The 18,098-nt window shown below is 41.5% G+C and overlaps 1 protein-coding gene across 1 annotated transcript in view; it reads right to left on the bottom strand.

Moving 5' to 3' along the window:
- Positions 1-3,919: 3,919 nt before the first annotated feature.
- The window catches only part of LOC136362440 (mucin-5B), a 42,593-nt gene continuing 28,414 nt past the window's right edge, over positions 3,920-18,098 (bottom strand). The window contains exons 29-47 of the mRNA XM_066320959.1: positions 17,922-18,014; positions 17,043-17,284; positions 16,342-16,519; positions 15,803-16,053; positions 15,148-15,331; positions 13,856-14,048; positions 13,002-13,203; positions 12,499-12,566; positions 12,223-12,344; positions 11,821-11,852; positions 11,196-11,373; positions 10,496-10,600; positions 9,838-9,878; positions 9,156-9,278; positions 8,149-8,244; positions 6,615-6,743; positions 5,655-5,694; positions 4,859-4,982; positions 3,920-4,308 (exon numbers count right to left, since the gene is read on the bottom strand). Coding sequence (XP_066177056.1) covers positions 4,134-4,308; positions 4,859-4,982; positions 5,655-5,694; positions 6,615-6,743; positions 8,149-8,244; positions 9,156-9,278; positions 9,838-9,878; positions 10,496-10,600; positions 11,196-11,373; positions 11,821-11,852; positions 12,223-12,344; positions 12,499-12,566; positions 13,002-13,203; positions 13,856-14,048; positions 15,148-15,331; positions 15,803-16,053; positions 16,342-16,519; positions 17,043-17,284; positions 17,922-18,014 — 2,576 coding nt within the window. The 3' untranslated portion in view covers positions 3,920-4,133. The remainder of the gene's footprint in view (positions 4,309-4,858; positions 4,983-5,654; positions 5,695-6,614; positions 6,744-8,148; positions 8,245-9,155; positions 9,279-9,837; positions 9,879-10,495; positions 10,601-11,195; positions 11,374-11,820; positions 11,853-12,222; positions 12,345-12,498; positions 12,567-13,001; positions 13,204-13,855; positions 14,049-15,147; positions 15,332-15,802; positions 16,054-16,341; positions 16,520-17,042; positions 17,285-17,921; positions 18,015-18,098) is intronic.

Here is an 18,098-nt window from a genome sequence, read left to right on the forward strand (position 1 = left end):
TCAGAGGCATTTCGATTGTCACAGGATTAAATGGCTGTGAGAATGGCCTTGTACAAGGTAAACTGAGACCCTATTGTTGCCCTAAAGATACTGAATAATCAGATCCTTTGAAGTGTAAAAACAAGAAAGATTTTCAAAACTGATACCTTTGTCTTGGTGTCTCTGGAAAATTGTCACAGTTCTTTCTCCTGAAGGATGTTTGGGATGCCAGGTAAGTAGCAAATACTGTGTTGTATATCACTGCACCAAGGCTTTGTGAACCTTAATATTACAATCATGTAAAATAAACAATCACATGAAAGAAACAACGGCCTACCTTTGTCCTTATGTTAGGAGGGAAATATAAACAAGGCCAAGAAAATATCTTTGAACACACGAATGTGCAGAAGCTTCAGGCACAGCCCTCAGACCACTCAATCTTTATTCTCCCCCTTACCTAAAAGATGATCCATCGAATTTGCCAGATTCTTTTCTTTTCCAGTTCATTACTAATCAGATAACTTTACTGAGTGATATTTAGACAAATTTTTTCATGTTTACCTTGCAACTTTCCAATTGTTAAGCTGGTACACTGAAACAAAGTAGGTGCAGCATTCTTTTAAACAATCCCTCCTGTATCAGAGAGCATTTACAGTTCACAGTCTTTGTTCTTAGCTCGAGATTCTAGATATCAGAATAGATTGATATCAATAAAGCACACCACAGATAACACTACAGCTGGATTCCACAGCCAGGGGATCACTCAGGAGAGAACTAGGCCAAAGAATAGTGCCTCTCCCCTCAAAAGATTTTTGAGTACAACATGAATTTTCTTCTCCTCCTTGCAAATGCCAATAACTAGCAACAAAAGAAGAAGAAGAAAAAACGGTTAGCTAAACTACATGGAAGTAGTGTTGTGAACTGACCTTTCTAGGCCTCAAACCAATGGGCAAGTCAGAGTTCATCCTATAAGAGCAACCCAGACTCAGAACACACCAGTAAAATGATAAAGTGTCTTAGGAATTGTTCACCTGACATGAGGCAGTATCTCTGACAAATATTTATTTTAGCAATATGTGACAGTACTTCCTGGTGTGTTGGCTCAGAGCTGTTGAGCGAGTTGGGAGTACCATCCTCACACGATAAGGAAAGAATGGCTACAGGCTGAAACCAGCTGAGGCCCGGCCCAGCAGGCTCTGCTGAGCTCTGGTTCCCCCGGGGTTACCCTATTGAAGTTTCTGCTGGTGTAAAGAATTCACGCAAAAGGAAGAAACAGTACCTGGAGTCATGCCACTGGTTTTTGCTGAGCTACACCAGGGAAACATTTGGCTTGCAGAGACCAGTCGGTAACAGGAAGAGATGGCCTTGGGCTACAGATGAAGGCTGGACCCTGCACATGCGAAAAGCAGCCACACAGCAGCAGCAGCAGCAGCAGGATCGTGGTCAAATCAAGCTCTTTCAGGCAAGGTCACTGTGTTTAACTTTGCCCATTCTGGTGGGGAGCTCGTGGCAGCACCCTAAAGGACACACAGACTTTTGCTGCTGTCCAGCTTGCTCTGTACAAGCAGCAGTGCTGCTGCTGCATGCAGAGGCACAGGCACTGAGCAACAAGGGTCAGCTTGTCAGCATCTTTATTAAACAGCCTCCAGGCTGATTTTTGGTTTTGTGGTGGGTTGGAGGGATGTTCATTTGAGTACTGTGTGTCGTTTCAGTCACCACAATATAAAATATTAGAGAGGGTCCGAAGGAGGGCCTTGAGGTGAAGCTGTATGAGGAAGGGCTGAGGTCACTCGGTCTGCTCAGCCTGAGGGAGACTGAGTAGAGACCTCACTCCAGTTACAACTTCCTCCTGAGGGGAAGAGGAAGCACAGGCACTGAATTCTTCTCTGACCCGTGACAGAACCCAAGGGGATGGCCTGAAGTTGTGTCAGGGCAGGTTTACATTGGATATTAGAAAAAGTTTCTTCACCCAGAGAGTGGCTGAGCACTGGTACGGGGTTCCTAGGGAAATGGTCACAGCACCAAGCCTGACAGAGTTCAAGAAGCATTTGGACACTGCTCTCAGGCTCATGATGTGACTCTTGGGGTGTCCTATGAAGGGCCAGGAGTTGGATTCGATGATCCTTGTGGGTCCCTTCCAACTCAGCATATTTTGTGATTCTTTAATATTTACTGAGTGTCTTTTAGCTGAAGAAGCTGAAATTCTCATTAAAAAAGCTTTACCTTGCTATCGGCTAAGTAAAACTGCACCTCCAAACAGAGATCCAAAGAGCTCTCTCTAAAACCTGACCATCAGGGCTTTGAGTAGTATCCCATAGGCCAGTTAGATGCTGGACTGAGTGAGTAAATGGAGTCCCAGATGTAACTGGGAATGAAGAAGGAGCATTTGATCATTTCACATGATCAAAAACATCCTGGAGATAGAAATATGCTTTTGGTTCGAGCATTTCACTTGCCTGAAAAGCAAAATGCATGCCAAAAATGAGCAAGAAAGCATGCCTTTAAATCAATGCCATTCTCAGCTTCTGTACAAAATCTCATCATCACAGAAACAGACAAGAGAATACAAATCTAAAAACAGCTGGTATGATTAGATTTGGTTTATTCCCTTCTCCCACCTGAAGATAATGCAGAGATGTGAAAGGTTTCTGATCCTGTTCCTGCTAAGTGATCTTGCTGACAATTATTGATTTGAAGGGTTGGTTGCCTGGTTGATTTGCATGAGTGTGTATGTGACTACTTACAGAGTCTGCTTACTATTCTGATGACAAAAGCACTCAAGAATGACCTCTTCCTCCTCAGGGAAAGCCAAGGAGGAAAGAAAGGAATAGAATTTTTTTTTTTGTGCAGTTCTTTGCATAGCAAAAGCATTTGTGTGGTTGATTTGTATCAATAAAAACAGTATTCTGGATTAATGTGAAATTTGTACATGAGCCTCAGTCAAGCAATTGTGCCTTCCAAGAGAGCTGCATTGCACAGATAGTTAACTGAATTATTTGTCATTTATAATCAAGCAATATCAAGGATCCCCACAATTTTAAGATCAGTAACACCATGATGAAATAGCACACATCAATCAGTGACATCTGCTGAAAGGATTTATTATGAAAAAGAAACAAATTAAAGATTCCTTGGGGCTCAAGAGCTGCAACATTTAAAAATGGAAAGCTAAAATATAATGCATATTACATCTACTTGGTCAGTTCAAAAGTATTTCCTGCAAAAACAATTCTCAAAAAGCCTCCACAGCAGGGTGCAGGACATTAAGAAAGTTGCAGTCTTCAGTTCTCTTTCAGGTCACAAAAGACAAATTGCTCAAATAACAGAACCATCTGCCTTCCCTGTGTAGTCTCAAGGTATTGTTGGATCATTTTGATCCCTGTCCACATGAAATACTGTCACCAGTACCACTGGGCATGCTAGCTGGGAGTCAATTATTTGTAACACAAATCATAGTCATGTAACCAGTAGTGAGAGTGAACTGACCCACAGATCAGAGCTTGATGTTGGAAAATAATAAAAACCCACAGTGGGACAAGGACTCCCAATAAGGGTGCAAATACAACCATTTTGTAGTGCATATATAAGATCCATGTTTTTACACTCCTGATATAGTACTCAATGTGAAGGAGTAAAACCACCTTGACTTCTTCCAGTGATGCAGAATCACAGCCAAAGTAGATTTGGGATCACTGGGGAGAAGAACAGAAATACGGCCCTGAATCAAGTCCTGCCTCTGCCTGAACTGCAGCTGTGGAACTGACTGTTGTTTCCTTTCTAAGGGAAATGAAGTGATACATTTGGTTATGGTTTAAAAGTGTGCACTTCCTTCAGGCAGGACTTTTGAAAGGCATCAGTTGTCTCTAGAGTGTCTTGTAATACCCTTGCTTTATACATCAGTGTGGGATTAAAGACATCAGCCACTCTGCCCCGCTAGCAGCATCACTGAAACAAGAGAACAAATCCTCTTTGAAATGCAGTTTATTCTACAAACATCTCGAGTAAAATCTTAGCTAATTTCCATAACTGCATATAATACCAGAAAGAAAAAGCACTACTATGGTCATTTGAAGGTTACTCACAGCTGTTTTCTAAACTACTCACTTGCTAGGGAAGGATTAAATGGGAGATGAAGTATTTCCTTTAGTTTATACTCATGTTATCCTCTTTGGGCATTTTGTTTCCACACATCCACATTCATCTACATACACATATGTGAACTGGACTCTTTTGTGGTCTGAACAAACCAGTTCCACCTTCGCTTTGTGACTTCTTTTTTCATGGCAGCAAGTGCATTTGTGTTCCATTTCACTGGCCTCAAAAGAATACCTATAGAAATGAGATTTTTCATATCAGTCTGCTGCCTGTGGTCTTCCCAAACACATCCATATTTGCTGCTCCAAATGCAGGTACTACTAAGGAACAAAATTTCCTATCTATTTTTCTGCTTATTCATAACAGCCTTTCCTCAGGATGCTATTGGCCATGCAGGGCCAGATCCTTTGACACCAGTGGGGAAAATCCCTGTAACTTCAGTGGATTTTGCATTAGGCTCATTCTAGCAAGTCAGAAAGGAGTAATTCATACAGAGAACAAAAGGCAGGAAAACCTCCTAGAGCTGTTTAAAAACAATATATGGACATGTTTTAAGAGCATATTTAATAAATTTAGCTGATATCTTTCCCAAGGGATCTATTTTCTTGACTAAGATAAGGCACTCTATCACACTGAAGCCATTGCTAATGACTGCTCTTCTGCACACCCAGTTTCCCAACCAGCTTTCAAACAGCAGCAAGGGGACAAACAGCTGCAGCCCACTGGTGACAAGAACCCAGGAAGACAAGCCACAGAGGAGGACAGGGAAAGGCTTCCTACTTACACAGAGTAGGTGCTGCACATCCCTTCACAAAAGGGCACTGGGACAGGAGCAGCTGACTTGCACTTGCCATGCACTATGTACTGCTCCTTCACATTGCGTTTGCATTTGTGCGGTAGGTCAATACCTGGGCAGGAGAACACTTCTGTTAGGCTTCTTCAGACTGGGGAACAAATGTTTTGAGAGATATCTGCTAGTAAACCAAGGATAGTTCATCCTAGTAAAATTTCTCACAGTTCAAATGCACAACCAAAACCATAAATGTGAGGGCAAAGAGGCATTAATCCAGCAAAATGATTCCCCACTGGTCAGTGTTGCTTTCCATTTGTGAACTAGCTTTAGCATGTAAAGATACTGTTCAATCAAGACCTAAAGGAGACATTATGGTTTAGGTTTTTCTAAAATCGCTATAAATTACATTTGTGGCTCTATAACATAGTAGGATTTCTGAGTAGATGCTACAGAAAAAAAACCCAAAACTTTGTTTCTATGCAATTTGCAGATGCAAGAACACAGAGAATATTTTCTACAAGTTTTCTTATCAGGGGTATAGTTCAAGCTAACAGTATTTCAGTTACTTAAAAACACAGAGAAGGAGATAAAAAATTTTTAGTGTTCCTATTGGAAGAATGAGGCAGATTATTAGTCTTGGCTGTGAGGTACAGAACAGTTCTGCTGCTGTAAAACTGTCTTTCAGTCTGTGGAATATGCAGGCTCTCAGAGCACGCAGAAACAGGGCTACAAGCAGGGAAGGACCAAATAGTATTAGAATAGAGAAGCAGTGATTTAATGAACTCACATGTCTTACAACAGCCATCTGAAGACACCTCAACTGTTCCCTGTATTGAAAGTAACCAGAACAGTCAGTTCAGATGCATGTAGTGCTAAGCAGACAGTAGCAATGAGAGTTCAGTTAGAGTCCCTCATCTTTAATCAACACAAATTCCTCATCAGACCTATTTGTATATATATATATATATATATATATATATATATATATACATACATACAAATATACTGTTTAACAAATCCAAACCAAAACAAATCATCCAAGGAGCAAGGAAGGCAGTGAATTTTCTTACAACTATATATCCTCTCACAAGCCAGGTTACATGCCCTGTAATACATGCCTGATCTTATTTAGGTCCTATTGAAGCTGGCATAAAAACCCTAGCCCCAGAGAATGACAGCTGCTCCTGGAATTGAACAGCCTGACCCGGGCAGAGCCTACTCCAGAGCTAATTCAAGTACATGGCTGTCCTAGGCCCTGCTCTGATCTGCTGTGAAGTCCCAAAATGCTTCTGAAAGTTACTGGAAACCACCAACAGCTGAAAGCTTGGGTATGAATGTTACCCTTGCTCATTCATGTTCTACTTCCTCACTTCATGGTAAACCACATATCAGAAGACACTTTGTTCATCAGTCCTCCAAGGATCCATGGTGAGTTACCGCTTGTTCAATTGCATTTTATAACACTGATGCTTCTCAAGTGATGAAAAATGCCTCCTTGCTACTGCTCCAGTATCCTCCTCCTTCAAGTTCTAGTGCTTATCCCACAACAACGTAAATTGTGTGGGTTTGTTTGCAAATATTTTTGGTTTATTTCCAGTGGACAAAGAGCTGGAAAAGCACATTTCCTTCAAACAAGGACGATCATACAAGAAAGATCAAGAAATACTAATTCGAAAGAGCAAATATAACTCCCAGGCCAGCATCAGGGCTCATTACAGAAGTCTTTTTCTGGCTGTAAAATACTTACTGGCACACAGTTTGCTTCTTCAAATGGCAGGCAGACCTTTATTGTACTAGTCAAGGAAAACTGGCCTGCAGATTCAGTACATGTGTAGTGAGTACAGTTGTCATAAGGATCTTTATAACTCTTTCCAACCTGATAAAAACAGGAAAAAATAAAAATAAAATAAAATAATTTAAAAAACACCAAAAAACCCCACCAACCCCCCCCCACACCCCCCACCAAAAAAAAAAAAAAAAAAAAAAAAAAAAAAAGAAAACAAAAAAAACCCAAACCACCACAAAAAAACCAAAAAAAAAAAAACCCAAAAAAAACCCAAAACAAAACAAAACAAAAAAAACCACCAAAAAACCAAGCCAATGGAGTATAGCAATAACATTTAAAAACTGAAACAGTAATAAAGTTAATGAGCCAGCAGGTTGCTCAGTTGCTCACATCACTCTGAAAGGGCTGAGATGTCTGCAACTCACATCTACTAATGATGTATCAAGCTTGCCCACTACCAGTCTATGCAAAATCACTTCTGTGGCCTCCCAGGGGGAAAGAATGAAAGAATGCCAGAATGAGCATAAAGGTATTAACAGAAATGCCAGAAGGCAGGTGTGTTAATGTTTGTGGGCTAAAATACACACAAAAGAAACATAACTCAAAGGATTTCAAGTTTTCTTTTTTAATAGACGGAAGGAGTGAAAAAGAAAAAAGTCTTTGCAAATAGAGATTAATGGATAACTGCAAAGCCTCCTCATGCAGAGATAAAAACTATATACTGGAACAGAAAAATCCAGCTTGTAAGATAAATTATCAAGGAATAAAAGGATGAAACAGAAAAGATGTAGAACACAAGAGCTGTCAGAGAAGCAATAGCATGTAAGACAAGCCACTGGTTGAAACAGCATCATTAACCATACACAAGAGTAGCAGGCTGTAATAAAACCAAAGAGCTAGAATGATGGAATTTTAGTATCATTAAGGGTGGAAAAGACCTCCAAGATCATCAAGCCCATCCTTTAAAGGCTCAGCTCCTGCCTACACAACACAACATTCGCCGACATGATGTATTATCTGTGTGTGTTACCAAGTTACAGCAGCTGTGTCACTTGATTTCTGCCTCAGCAAATTCAGAATCAGTGGCAGCACAGCTATATCAGCTTGCTCACACTGTATCCCTGTGTCTCCACCGCAAGATAAGGAAACTGCTTCAGATGGGAGCAGTGTGATGTGAAGCCAGCACGTGTATCTCTGCAAGAGCAGTATTACACCATGTCACCATCCTTTCCAAACTGTTTCTTGCTATTTCATGTCAAGAGAAGTGGAGGTAACATGATTTCCAATTCCCGCCAGAGAATGTAATTGTCAACATGCCTGTGAGATGCACACAGCAGGGAACAGCTATATAAATATCTACATTCTCTTTGGAAACACAGACATTTTTACATCTCCTTGAGGTCTTCCCAGCCTTGAAATGTATGACACTGGTTTGAAAAAATGCTGAGGTCTTTTTGATAATTCAGCCTTGTGTGCAAAGCAAAGGAGTGCTTACCTCAATGGTCACATTGCCAAATGGAAAATTTGCCACACATGCCACTTGCTGGCACTGGCTGCAGCACTGACCCTTCTCTTCCACATAGCGAAAACCCTGTGGGAATAAAGGCTCCATTTACCCATGTTTACCCATGTCTTGTTGCTGAAGTATCTTTGGATCAAAGCTACAACTGAAGATGGCAGGGGAAATGAGCCAACCTTCCAGTTTCAATTTTGTTGTCTTTTGAAACCTGTTGGAACCACATTAAGCCTGGCAATCTAAGTTGGTAGTTTTTCTGCCTTACTTACTACTTCAGTTGCCATGAAGACCCTGTCATTGACTAGTCTCCTCTTCAGACTAACACACAAAAGAGGTCAAATAAATTAATTGAGTACATGATTACTTGCACCATCTGCCACCACTGCTTGGTCTGATATAATTATCTACAAGAACTATTACTTATCAGACATTATGAAGATTTTCTCCCCTGTGTTTTAGGTATCCATTGGTCTTCTGATGGCTATGGGTGTGGCTGGCTTCAGGAAGAAGTGTAATGAAAGCTTTTGTCTATTTTTAACATTGGTGGTGCATCTGTCCTTATCTGGGCATGAATGGAAAATCACTCTGCTTGTATTCCATAACGGATTGAACAGCTTGAGTGCTGATTCTCACAAGTACTGAGAAGTAACTGAGTATTCCCCATCCACAAGTGAAAGTGTCTGGAAACATATAAACCACTGTGCAGTTTCCTCACACTCTTCATTTATGAGCTGACAATGGACAACATCAACAGGTGACACAAACGTCTTTCAGCAGTCAGAGTTTAACAGGTTTGCAATCATTTCTCCTCCGGGCATCTTTTCAAGGGTGACCTCTTAAATTTGCTGGAGCAGAAAAACCAGCACCCTAAAAAGGACTTTACAAAACAAGTAGTAGAAGAGTCTATCCTGCTGTGTTGCACAGATAAAGCAGTTACACTGTCCCTGTTTCAGCTCAACAGCCATTGTGGTCAAGGAGGTGCTGACCTGCTGACAGGTGGTTTGGCATTGCACTGGGAGGCACTGGATGCGGTTGGTCTGTGTCACAGGATCCTGCTCATCTGTACACACACAGTTCTCACAAGAGCTTTTAGGCACCATTGCCCCTGGCTGGAAACATAGGGGACAGAGAAAACCGTGACAAGAATTCATAAGGTTCTGGAATAAACATTTCCCCATGTCTGTCAAAAAACCTAATACTTATGAGGTTCATTTTTGGAAGAATTTCCTGAAATGAATATACATCCAGATCTCTAAAGCCTCATCACTGGTATCACAAAATGAACACAAGGCTGACACTCCCAAGTATATCAGTGATGATAAATGAGTTCTCATAAATTCCAAACACCTATTTTCGGTCAGTTTGACCAAGCAATAATCTTACAACATTCAATGAGATTTAAAATTCGTGTTCAATCACTATTCTGACCCACTGACTCTAAAGCATAGGAAAGATCTCTTTTAGTAAGCAGGTTACTAGTCTCTAGCATAACCTATTCAGTAACCTATCCCAGAATCACAGATTGCTTGGGAGGGAGAATACTGGCAGGGAAGATTTACAGGCCACTCTAATCCTGCTTTTTGTATGAGTGTTGAAAACAAGAGCTTCAGATACTTCTGACTCAGACAACATTAACTCGTAGAAGGAAGTGTCTGGAAGAAGACCTACCTTAAATTCAACTCCTTCAGAAACACATACACCTTTTGGTACTGTAAGAAAAAAAAAAATTAAAAGGTCGTGCTAGGATGATGCAGTTACTGTACTCATCTCTGAATTGTGAGTGATTTAGAGAAGGCAAATAGTAGAGCTGAACTTAATAGCCCACACAAGAGAAGAAAAGAAGCAACTAGTGCGTGGTACTAGTTGGTATTCAGAAGCCCACATGTAGCATCTGATTAGATGTTATGTATCAAGTGGGGATAATTCTCTACCCTGGTATTTTCCATAAGACTAAATCTATTTGCCATGTCATTATTTTTACCAATACTTGAAATTACTTCACCATTTCTTTATTGTTAACCACCATGCTGGTAACAAACCTAATGGGCTTATGTGTCTGAATCTGGAAATATAATTTGGCAGCAGAGCTTGTGGATGGGTTCAGTTTAACCGTCATTCAGTACACAGTCAATAGCTTACACTCCCTGAATACTGGCTACAAAGAACCTGAACCAGTTATTCTAACTCAAAGAAGGGAGAAAAAAAAATTAGCCCAACTCTAAAGGCTGTGAGGGAAAGGAAGAGGCTCCTGCCATGATGTTAACTCATCTGAAAAATCAATTACTTCAAGGAATAAATAAAACACCTTAAAAAATGAGGTACTTACTACATGAGAAGATAGGGCAGCAACCATCCTCAGATATAGCAACCACTGGGTGGAAACCTAAGTCACATGCTGTTTTGTTGATAATGCAGGTCTTTATATCACATTCTGCAACAGACAGCAGAGACAAAGTAAGCCAAAGCATCCCATCCAGCAGTGTTACTTGCAGACAGAGCTTGAAAAAAAATCCTATTAACATTGCCAGGATCCTCTGTCCTGCATCTTGGTATAGATACTCGGAATGGCCTGGTTTAGGAGCAGGCTACTCTTGTGCTGTGGTGGGCATTTGGGACTGGGAGAGTGCAAATGCAAAGCTGAGGGCAAACATATATCAGGAACCTCCACAGGAAGCCTTAGGGAGGCCTGAAAGATGAACACATCCTCCCTTACTGGGTGAATCTGTGTGGAAAGATCACCCTCTCATCTCAGGACAAGAGCCAAAGAATCTCATGGAGTATCTGCTGGTCCCAGTGATCCACAGGGGATTTTCCAGTGTAAATATCTGTCAGGTCATGGCACTAATTTACAGTACAAGCTGGACCAAAGGAGTTCTTTTCTGCTAGGTCCTGACATGTAGATGGAAGAAAGGACCACTCCAATGTTGCTTATTTAAATCCGCTACCTTTGGAGTACCACATCTCACTTTAGGATTACTGACGAAGGCAAATGATGCCATATTATGGCATGTGAAGGATCTACTCACCACAGACTGTCTCTGTGCAGCAGGGGTCTTCCAGACGTGGTTTTATTTTGCGTACAAAGCCTACTTTTGTGCAGTTGATAGGTGGAGATTTAGCACAAGGGCGGGGGAAGCAAGAGATGTTCAAGGTTGCTTCATCACAAGTACAGTACTGACAGTCATGTTCCCAAGCCTCTCTAGGCTATAAAAACAAGAGAGATAGCAGTTCAGAGAGCAAAACCTGGAAGCATCATATCAATGAATGCTTGCTGCAAGCCAGCGTAGGACTGAGTTGGCCTAATTTATTGTGTAGGAAAATTGCAGTTCAACTCCCAGAGGGAGAAGAAGGGAACAGTAAGATAAAATGCCATTATTTGCCACCTTCATTTGCAGGTTTATGCGTTTCCAGGAGAGAAAGCCTGGTAGTTCTACCAGGAAACTGATTCCCACAAACTTCTCTTTCTGTTTCTGTACCTCAAGCGATACAAGAAGTTCTGGAGTTAATAAAATCTTCTGGTTTTGTCCCCACTGTCATTGTAGCTCACTGTTTTTTAAGCTTAGAATTAAAAGAAACAACTTATGCAGTCATTTTTGCAGAAGGTCACAGAACACAGATAAACTTCAAAGACAGTATTTTCCTTTCTCTTACCTGTTTCACTGACCCATCTTGTGCAGTGCAACCTATAAAATTAATAAGATGTTACTTTAAAGGTAACTCAGGGAAAACAACAGAAGCAGAAAAACAGGAACAGAAGGAAGTTATTGAAATCTGAGGAACAGCTACAAAGAGAAAGAGAAATTCAGAGTGCAGTCACAGGTTGTAAACACAAAAACATCTTAAACATGCTATTCTTTGTTCTTTTGAAAGTAACACCTTCTGCATATAAGAGCAGGCAGAAACTCTCAATCTGGAATGCTTCCAGCTTCACCAGAAAGGATCAGTAACAGGGTCTCCCCCATCTCCTTTGTATCCAAAACAATCCTCTTAATGTGCACTTCTAGTCAAGCTCTTATTCTCCCTTCCCATTGCACCATTTATACCATTTCTTACCACAAACAGACACACAAACGCCATCATGATCATTCAGCAGAATTTTTCCATCAGGACAGTAGCATCCTTCAACAAACACTGATGTGCTGTTTTGGGAGGGGAGGGTGTCCATAACGACTCCTCTGCACAATTAGAATATAAATGAGAATGAACGAGAGGCAAAAACGTGGACCAGGGCAATCAAAACATCTAAATCCCAAGGGAATGTGAACTTCAAACTTCCCCGGCAATTTTCACATCATGGACTTGAAAAACGCCTTATAGGAAATGACCCACCTGCTGAAGCAGGTGTTTCTTTTTGCTTCCCCGCATGGCTTGTACACCTGATCCTGAGGACAGCTGGCCTCTGTGGAACATTGCAACACACAAGTTAAAAAGCCCAGACCCTCGTGTACCCTCCGGAGCAGGGACGCGAAGGGAAGGGACAAGCGCCCAGGCAGCGACTTCCCGGGTCCGCACAGCCCGGCCAGGGGGTCCCTGCAGCTCCAGCAAAGCAGGCGACAGGACCAGCAGCGCTCATGGGCGGCCCGAGCAGCGCAAAGCACGCAGAGAGAAGCGGAGTGTTGCCATCTAGTGCCCAAGCTGTGGGGAACGCACAGAGCTCCTCGGCTGAGCTACGCCGGGGGCACTGTGGGCCTGGTTCCCCCTAGTTTTGCACCAGGTCTGGACTGGGAACAACCTCTTTGGTTTGTTCCTGCTTTTTCTCAGGTCCAGAGCAGCAGGGGAGGACAGAGCAGACCAGACTTGCTTCACCCCGGGGGGTGTTTTCCAGGCGTGACTCGCTGCCCATTCCCAGGCTCACCGCACTGCCCGCCCGCCAGCCTCCTCCAGTCCGCGCAGACCCCATGGAGCCCGCACAGCGCCGCGTAGGTCTGCATGCTCTGGCACTCGCTGCTGGCGTGCTCCTCCGAGCACCCGCTGGCCACACACGCCTCGTAGTAGGGCTGCGGGGGGACCACGCCGTGGCACTCCGTCAGGGTCCTTCACAAAGCAAGGAGAAAAACCTTGGGCTATTTCCAAGGAAGAATTCGACTCCGAGCCAAACCATCCCCCCTGCCCCAGGCAAAGCCTCAAGGTACAACTACTAATTGTTCTCATGGGCAGTACACCCCCACAGCTTACTAAAGAATGAGCTTTACCTGCCATTCTTTACAATGCTTGGAAAGGAAACAATTTTATATTGGACTGCTACTCCAAAGGCTCCTGCGCAGCTCATGGCTAGAAGTCGATATGCTGACGTTTTTATGCTAGCATGTTTGAAAATCTTGCTTTAAACTGCAAAATTATTTTAAAAACAGATACATATATTTGCTTACTATATTCTGATTGTGTTTCATATCATTCAGAGCTCTCAGATACTGAATTATAGCCAGTTCCCACTTGGCCTCTCCAGATCTGACAGGCAGAGGGAGTGCCAAGCAGCAGACACGATTAAGAGAGGATTGATTTTGCTGATGCAGTTGAAAAACATCTGCCAAGCTCAAGAACATACACAGTTCACTGCTCAGTTTCACAAGGTCTGCAAGACTTTGTATTTTCTTCATATCCTAGAATCAGTTCACCCAAGCCATTCAGTGAAGAACGAAATTACCCTGTGGACTTATTTTTCTGATACTTTTGGGAGTTGTCTTACCAGATGATTTTACACAGATTAGAAGGCACACAATGCTGATGATACTCAATCTTCGATGGTCGTGTGACACCAGGATTACAGTATCTGTTGGTAGGATATGGGACTTTCCAATCTAATGCCATTTCCTTGAAGGACTTGACAACCTTACCATTCCTCTTCATAGCATCATCAGACTTCTGGTTGGTACAGGTACCTGGTAGCAATATAAAAATGATAGTTCAAGAAGAGTTGATGCTGATGAAGCTGCTTTTAGAGAAAATCGGGGGGGAAATTCTCTGTGGGAGTGGGCGAAGCCCCAACTGCTTTGTCCTGGAGAGGGCCAAGCTAAAAATTAACAAAGAATTTCCCAACTTCACCCAGAGCCCCTAAAGCTAAAAACAAATTTTCTAGTCACGACGACCTATCCAGAAACCCACAAACCCCCTCAGAATTTTATATAAATCTGTTACAATTGATTGGTTTTGTACTCTTTTCCTCCCACCCTAATGTCCCATAAAAACCCCTAAGTTGCCTCTGGTCAGCAAGGGTACCTCCTCCCTAAACCCCTTTCGCTAATACCTTTGCAATAAAGTACCACCTACAGAAATTCCACATGAAACCTCTCTCTCTCTCACCATGGCCAACTAAAAAAAAAAGACTAACTCACAAAGACATAAGCTGAAATCACTAAACTAAAAGCACTAAACTGAAATCACTGAACTGAAAAATCACTGCTCTACCCTCCTACTGAAAAGCCCCTCTGCCAACTGAAAAGTGCCCTAACCCCCCCAAAGAGCTATTTCTAGCAAAACATCTTTTGGAGTAACTATAGCTCTCTAAGTCCCAAGCGGCAAACCCCTCAACCAACTAAAATAATTCTCCTTGTGTGAAGGGAGCAACATGTGGGGCCCTGGATAAATTCACACAAACTGTTTCTAGGAAAAGAAGGCTTGAAGAAACAGTTTGCCAGCTACTCATGAAAACCAGAATTGATGTGTTGGTTGATATATTTCTCCTGGTGGCCAGAGTGAACTGAAACGGCACAGGAATCTCCACATTTCCTACATTCCTATATGAAGTAGATATGATGAAAAGGAAGGGCCCAGAAAAGTCCTATCTCCATCCCCCAACAGACTGTGAACAGAATGAAAGGATATGACTTAAAACTACATTTCCTGACAGTGTCATTCCATTAAGTAAATTTATTAGCATTTGTGAGTTGCAAGCATTTAGAGATTTTACAAGGGAATTTTACAAGGAGTTAGGAGGGAAATTCAGGGAATTAATTTTTGTCAGCTGATGAGGACACTCACCACAGAGTCCCATGGTATTGTTATAAAACTTGCTGAAAGGGAGTTTTATGTAAAATGCAAGTCGACTATAGGAGATGTAAACCTCTAGTTCAGGTATTTCAATTATGGCATAAAGGCCAGAACTGGTTATCCTGATACCATTCTTAAAAATGTCTGGAACAACTTTCTTATCATCAAGCAAAATCTAAAATAAAAGAAACAAAAGGCTTTAAAAGACATTCTTTCATTGAGTAAGGTATATGATTATTGCAACTGGAAAGGAGAGCAGCACAAATTCAACTTAAGTGCACCAAATGGTGTCTGTCAAAGGCAGTCATTTAAGCAGTTGTCTAATATTCCTTTTTAATATGTTGTGATTTATATTTGTATATATATTTATACTTTAATATGTTGTAATTCCTTTTATAGGTTGTCTATGTTTATATATCAGGACAAACCCCACAATTTTCAGTTATGTCATCATTTCCCAGATTTTTAGAATATACAGATTTTATTGACACAAAGCAAAAAAGAGAGAGAAGAAGCAAAGTATTGCATTTTTTACCTACTACATATTTTACAAACTTAATCCTTTGTCATGACAGGACATTTGGCAGTACAGTAATATAACTACAGCAAAATCATTTTGATAATTCATTTAAGCACAATACTTTACCAAGTTAGTTTCTTTTCCATGTTCCCTTGCTTGTGTCAGAATAACAACAGAGTTAGAGTAAAAAATGATGAGGGACATTGAACAAATTGCTCCACCAGTGGCAGCACAGTAGTAGTTGTCTATGTGAATCCAGAAGCTGTGAGAGTCAGGATGAATTGACTTCACAAGGACATAGGTGCAGTTTTCTTTAAAATGGTAATATGCTCCATCAAAAGTCACATAATGCTCATTTCCCCATCCACTGCAAATACCTAGAAGACAGAACAACACACTTCAAGTTTGACTTCTGAGCTGCCTGTAAGTACAAGCTGGTTTTAACTTTTTTACTTGCTTCCAGTCAGAGATGAAATATCCAGTTCAATAAAGAAAAATTACTCTAGCAAGGACATCTGCTTTCAACAGCCAAGTTTTCAGGTGGGATTTCTGTTGTATCTTCCTGAATTGATATGAACATAATATAGATGTTGACCAGATAGACTTTTCTTTTTTGAGGTCTAGCTGAACATAACATAAATTTGAGGAATTCTCCTGCCACTTACACTGACACTCAGAGATTTCACAGCAACCGGTTTCATCGGAGTGTTTTGTGAAGGGGAAACCATTGACACAGAGTTTCAGTTGCTGAGGTGGGCAAGTCAGGACAGACAATTTGACATTGTTTCCGTCTCCCAGGCAAGTGGCAGTATGGCAGTTTCCAAAATTCCATGTTTCATTAAACTATTGATTAATTGGGAAAAAAAAAGAAAAAGAAAAAAAAAAGAGAGAGGAGAGGCAAATAATAAAGTAATGTCACAAAATCTTTAAAATCCCACACAACAACTGCCTTTCATTCAGTTAATTGTCTAGCATGGCAAAATTTGGTGTCTACTCTGGCTCTGGAAACCAGGCAATATGAACCATATAGGAATCAAGAGAGCCTTGATATCTACTTTTTTAGGTATATATATTAGGGTCCTGACCACTTGTGATGGTAGGACACTGCCAGATGTGGCTTCCTAGTCTTTGTTCATCTTAGGAAGTTCTGCTCACATAAAATCATTTAGGTATTTCAGGTAAGCAGAAGAACCTTCAACTTATTCTTTCAGTGGGGGTTTCTGGCATACTTCTACATCATCTCATTCAGCCACACCTACAGTCCAGATGTAGAGTTGGATACCAGTATCAGAAGGGAACACCAAATCTTGGCTGCAGGCAATGCATGAATGGTGGAATGATGAAACACATATTCAAAGTCTCTCACCTTTCTGGGAGGAACGAGTGCAAGACAGTCACTCACAGAAGTCTTTGTGGGAGCAGGAACTTGGTTTGTTACGCCAGGAGCAGGTGTTGGTGGACAGGTTTCGGAATGTGGATCACAGACCTTGAGGGTCTCAGCATGACCAGTTTTACACTCTGCCCAAATTAATTCCATCTGACACGATTTATTGCAGACAGAGTAAGCGCAAAGACCTGATACATTCACTGGCAGAGAAACGTTTTCTCCTGCAAGGGCAAAACCCAAGTGTTAGCCTGAGGCTTGATCTCAGAGCAGCTGCATTCTCAGCCCTGCATTTAACCATCTGTACGCAATAGTCATGCTCAGGGGACTGTCTGTCTGCATTTCCTGGGATTCAATGGCTGAACTGGACAGCAGTTCATCCAAGTGGCAAAGACTGAGGGAGGGCCACAAGGCCTAGCCTGAAATTCTGCTCTTAGGTACATTGGAAAGAATTGAAAATGAGTACAAGAAGAGACAATACTGAGTACACCACTGAGTGCATCTGTTCTTCACAAACACGAGGAAGTCAGTGATAACAGATGAAGAAGAGTCTTTCCTTCCCTGCTTTTGGAATATTACTGTGAGTTACAAGCTTGCGTTCAGCAGTTTGGGATTCAGGGCTCTGTTTACATCAGCAACTGCTTTAAATTTCCTATCACCAGGGGTATTCAAACCAGAACAAAGTTTTTTTGGATATGGGAGAGTTGTAATTCTGAAGGTGTTAGCTACAGTTCAAAGATGTAACAACTTCTGGTAATGTCTAACTGCGACAGGCAGAACAAGCACTTGCTGACACACTTTTATCTATCAAGACATTTTTCCATGTCAAGGGTGCAGAAAAAAACCTGCATGATTTCTCACCCCTTTGTAGAAATTGTCCATTGTCATTGCAGAAGCAGGGAGTGGCTACTTCTGATGAGGGAGGTGCAGATGTTACATATTGCCTATGTGGTTCTGCAGGAAATCAAATCAATTAGTATTTAAATCCTCTACTATTCTACTTTCAAGCCATAAGACATCTCTTACACTCTGTACAAC

Source organism: Sylvia atricapilla, chromosome 6 (genome assembly GCF_009819655.1).
Source record: "Sylvia atricapilla isolate bSylAtr1 chromosome 6, bSylAtr1.pri, whole genome shotgun sequence".
Classification (NCBI taxonomy): domain Eukaryota; kingdom Metazoa; phylum Chordata; class Aves; order Passeriformes; family Sylviidae; genus Sylvia; species Sylvia atricapilla.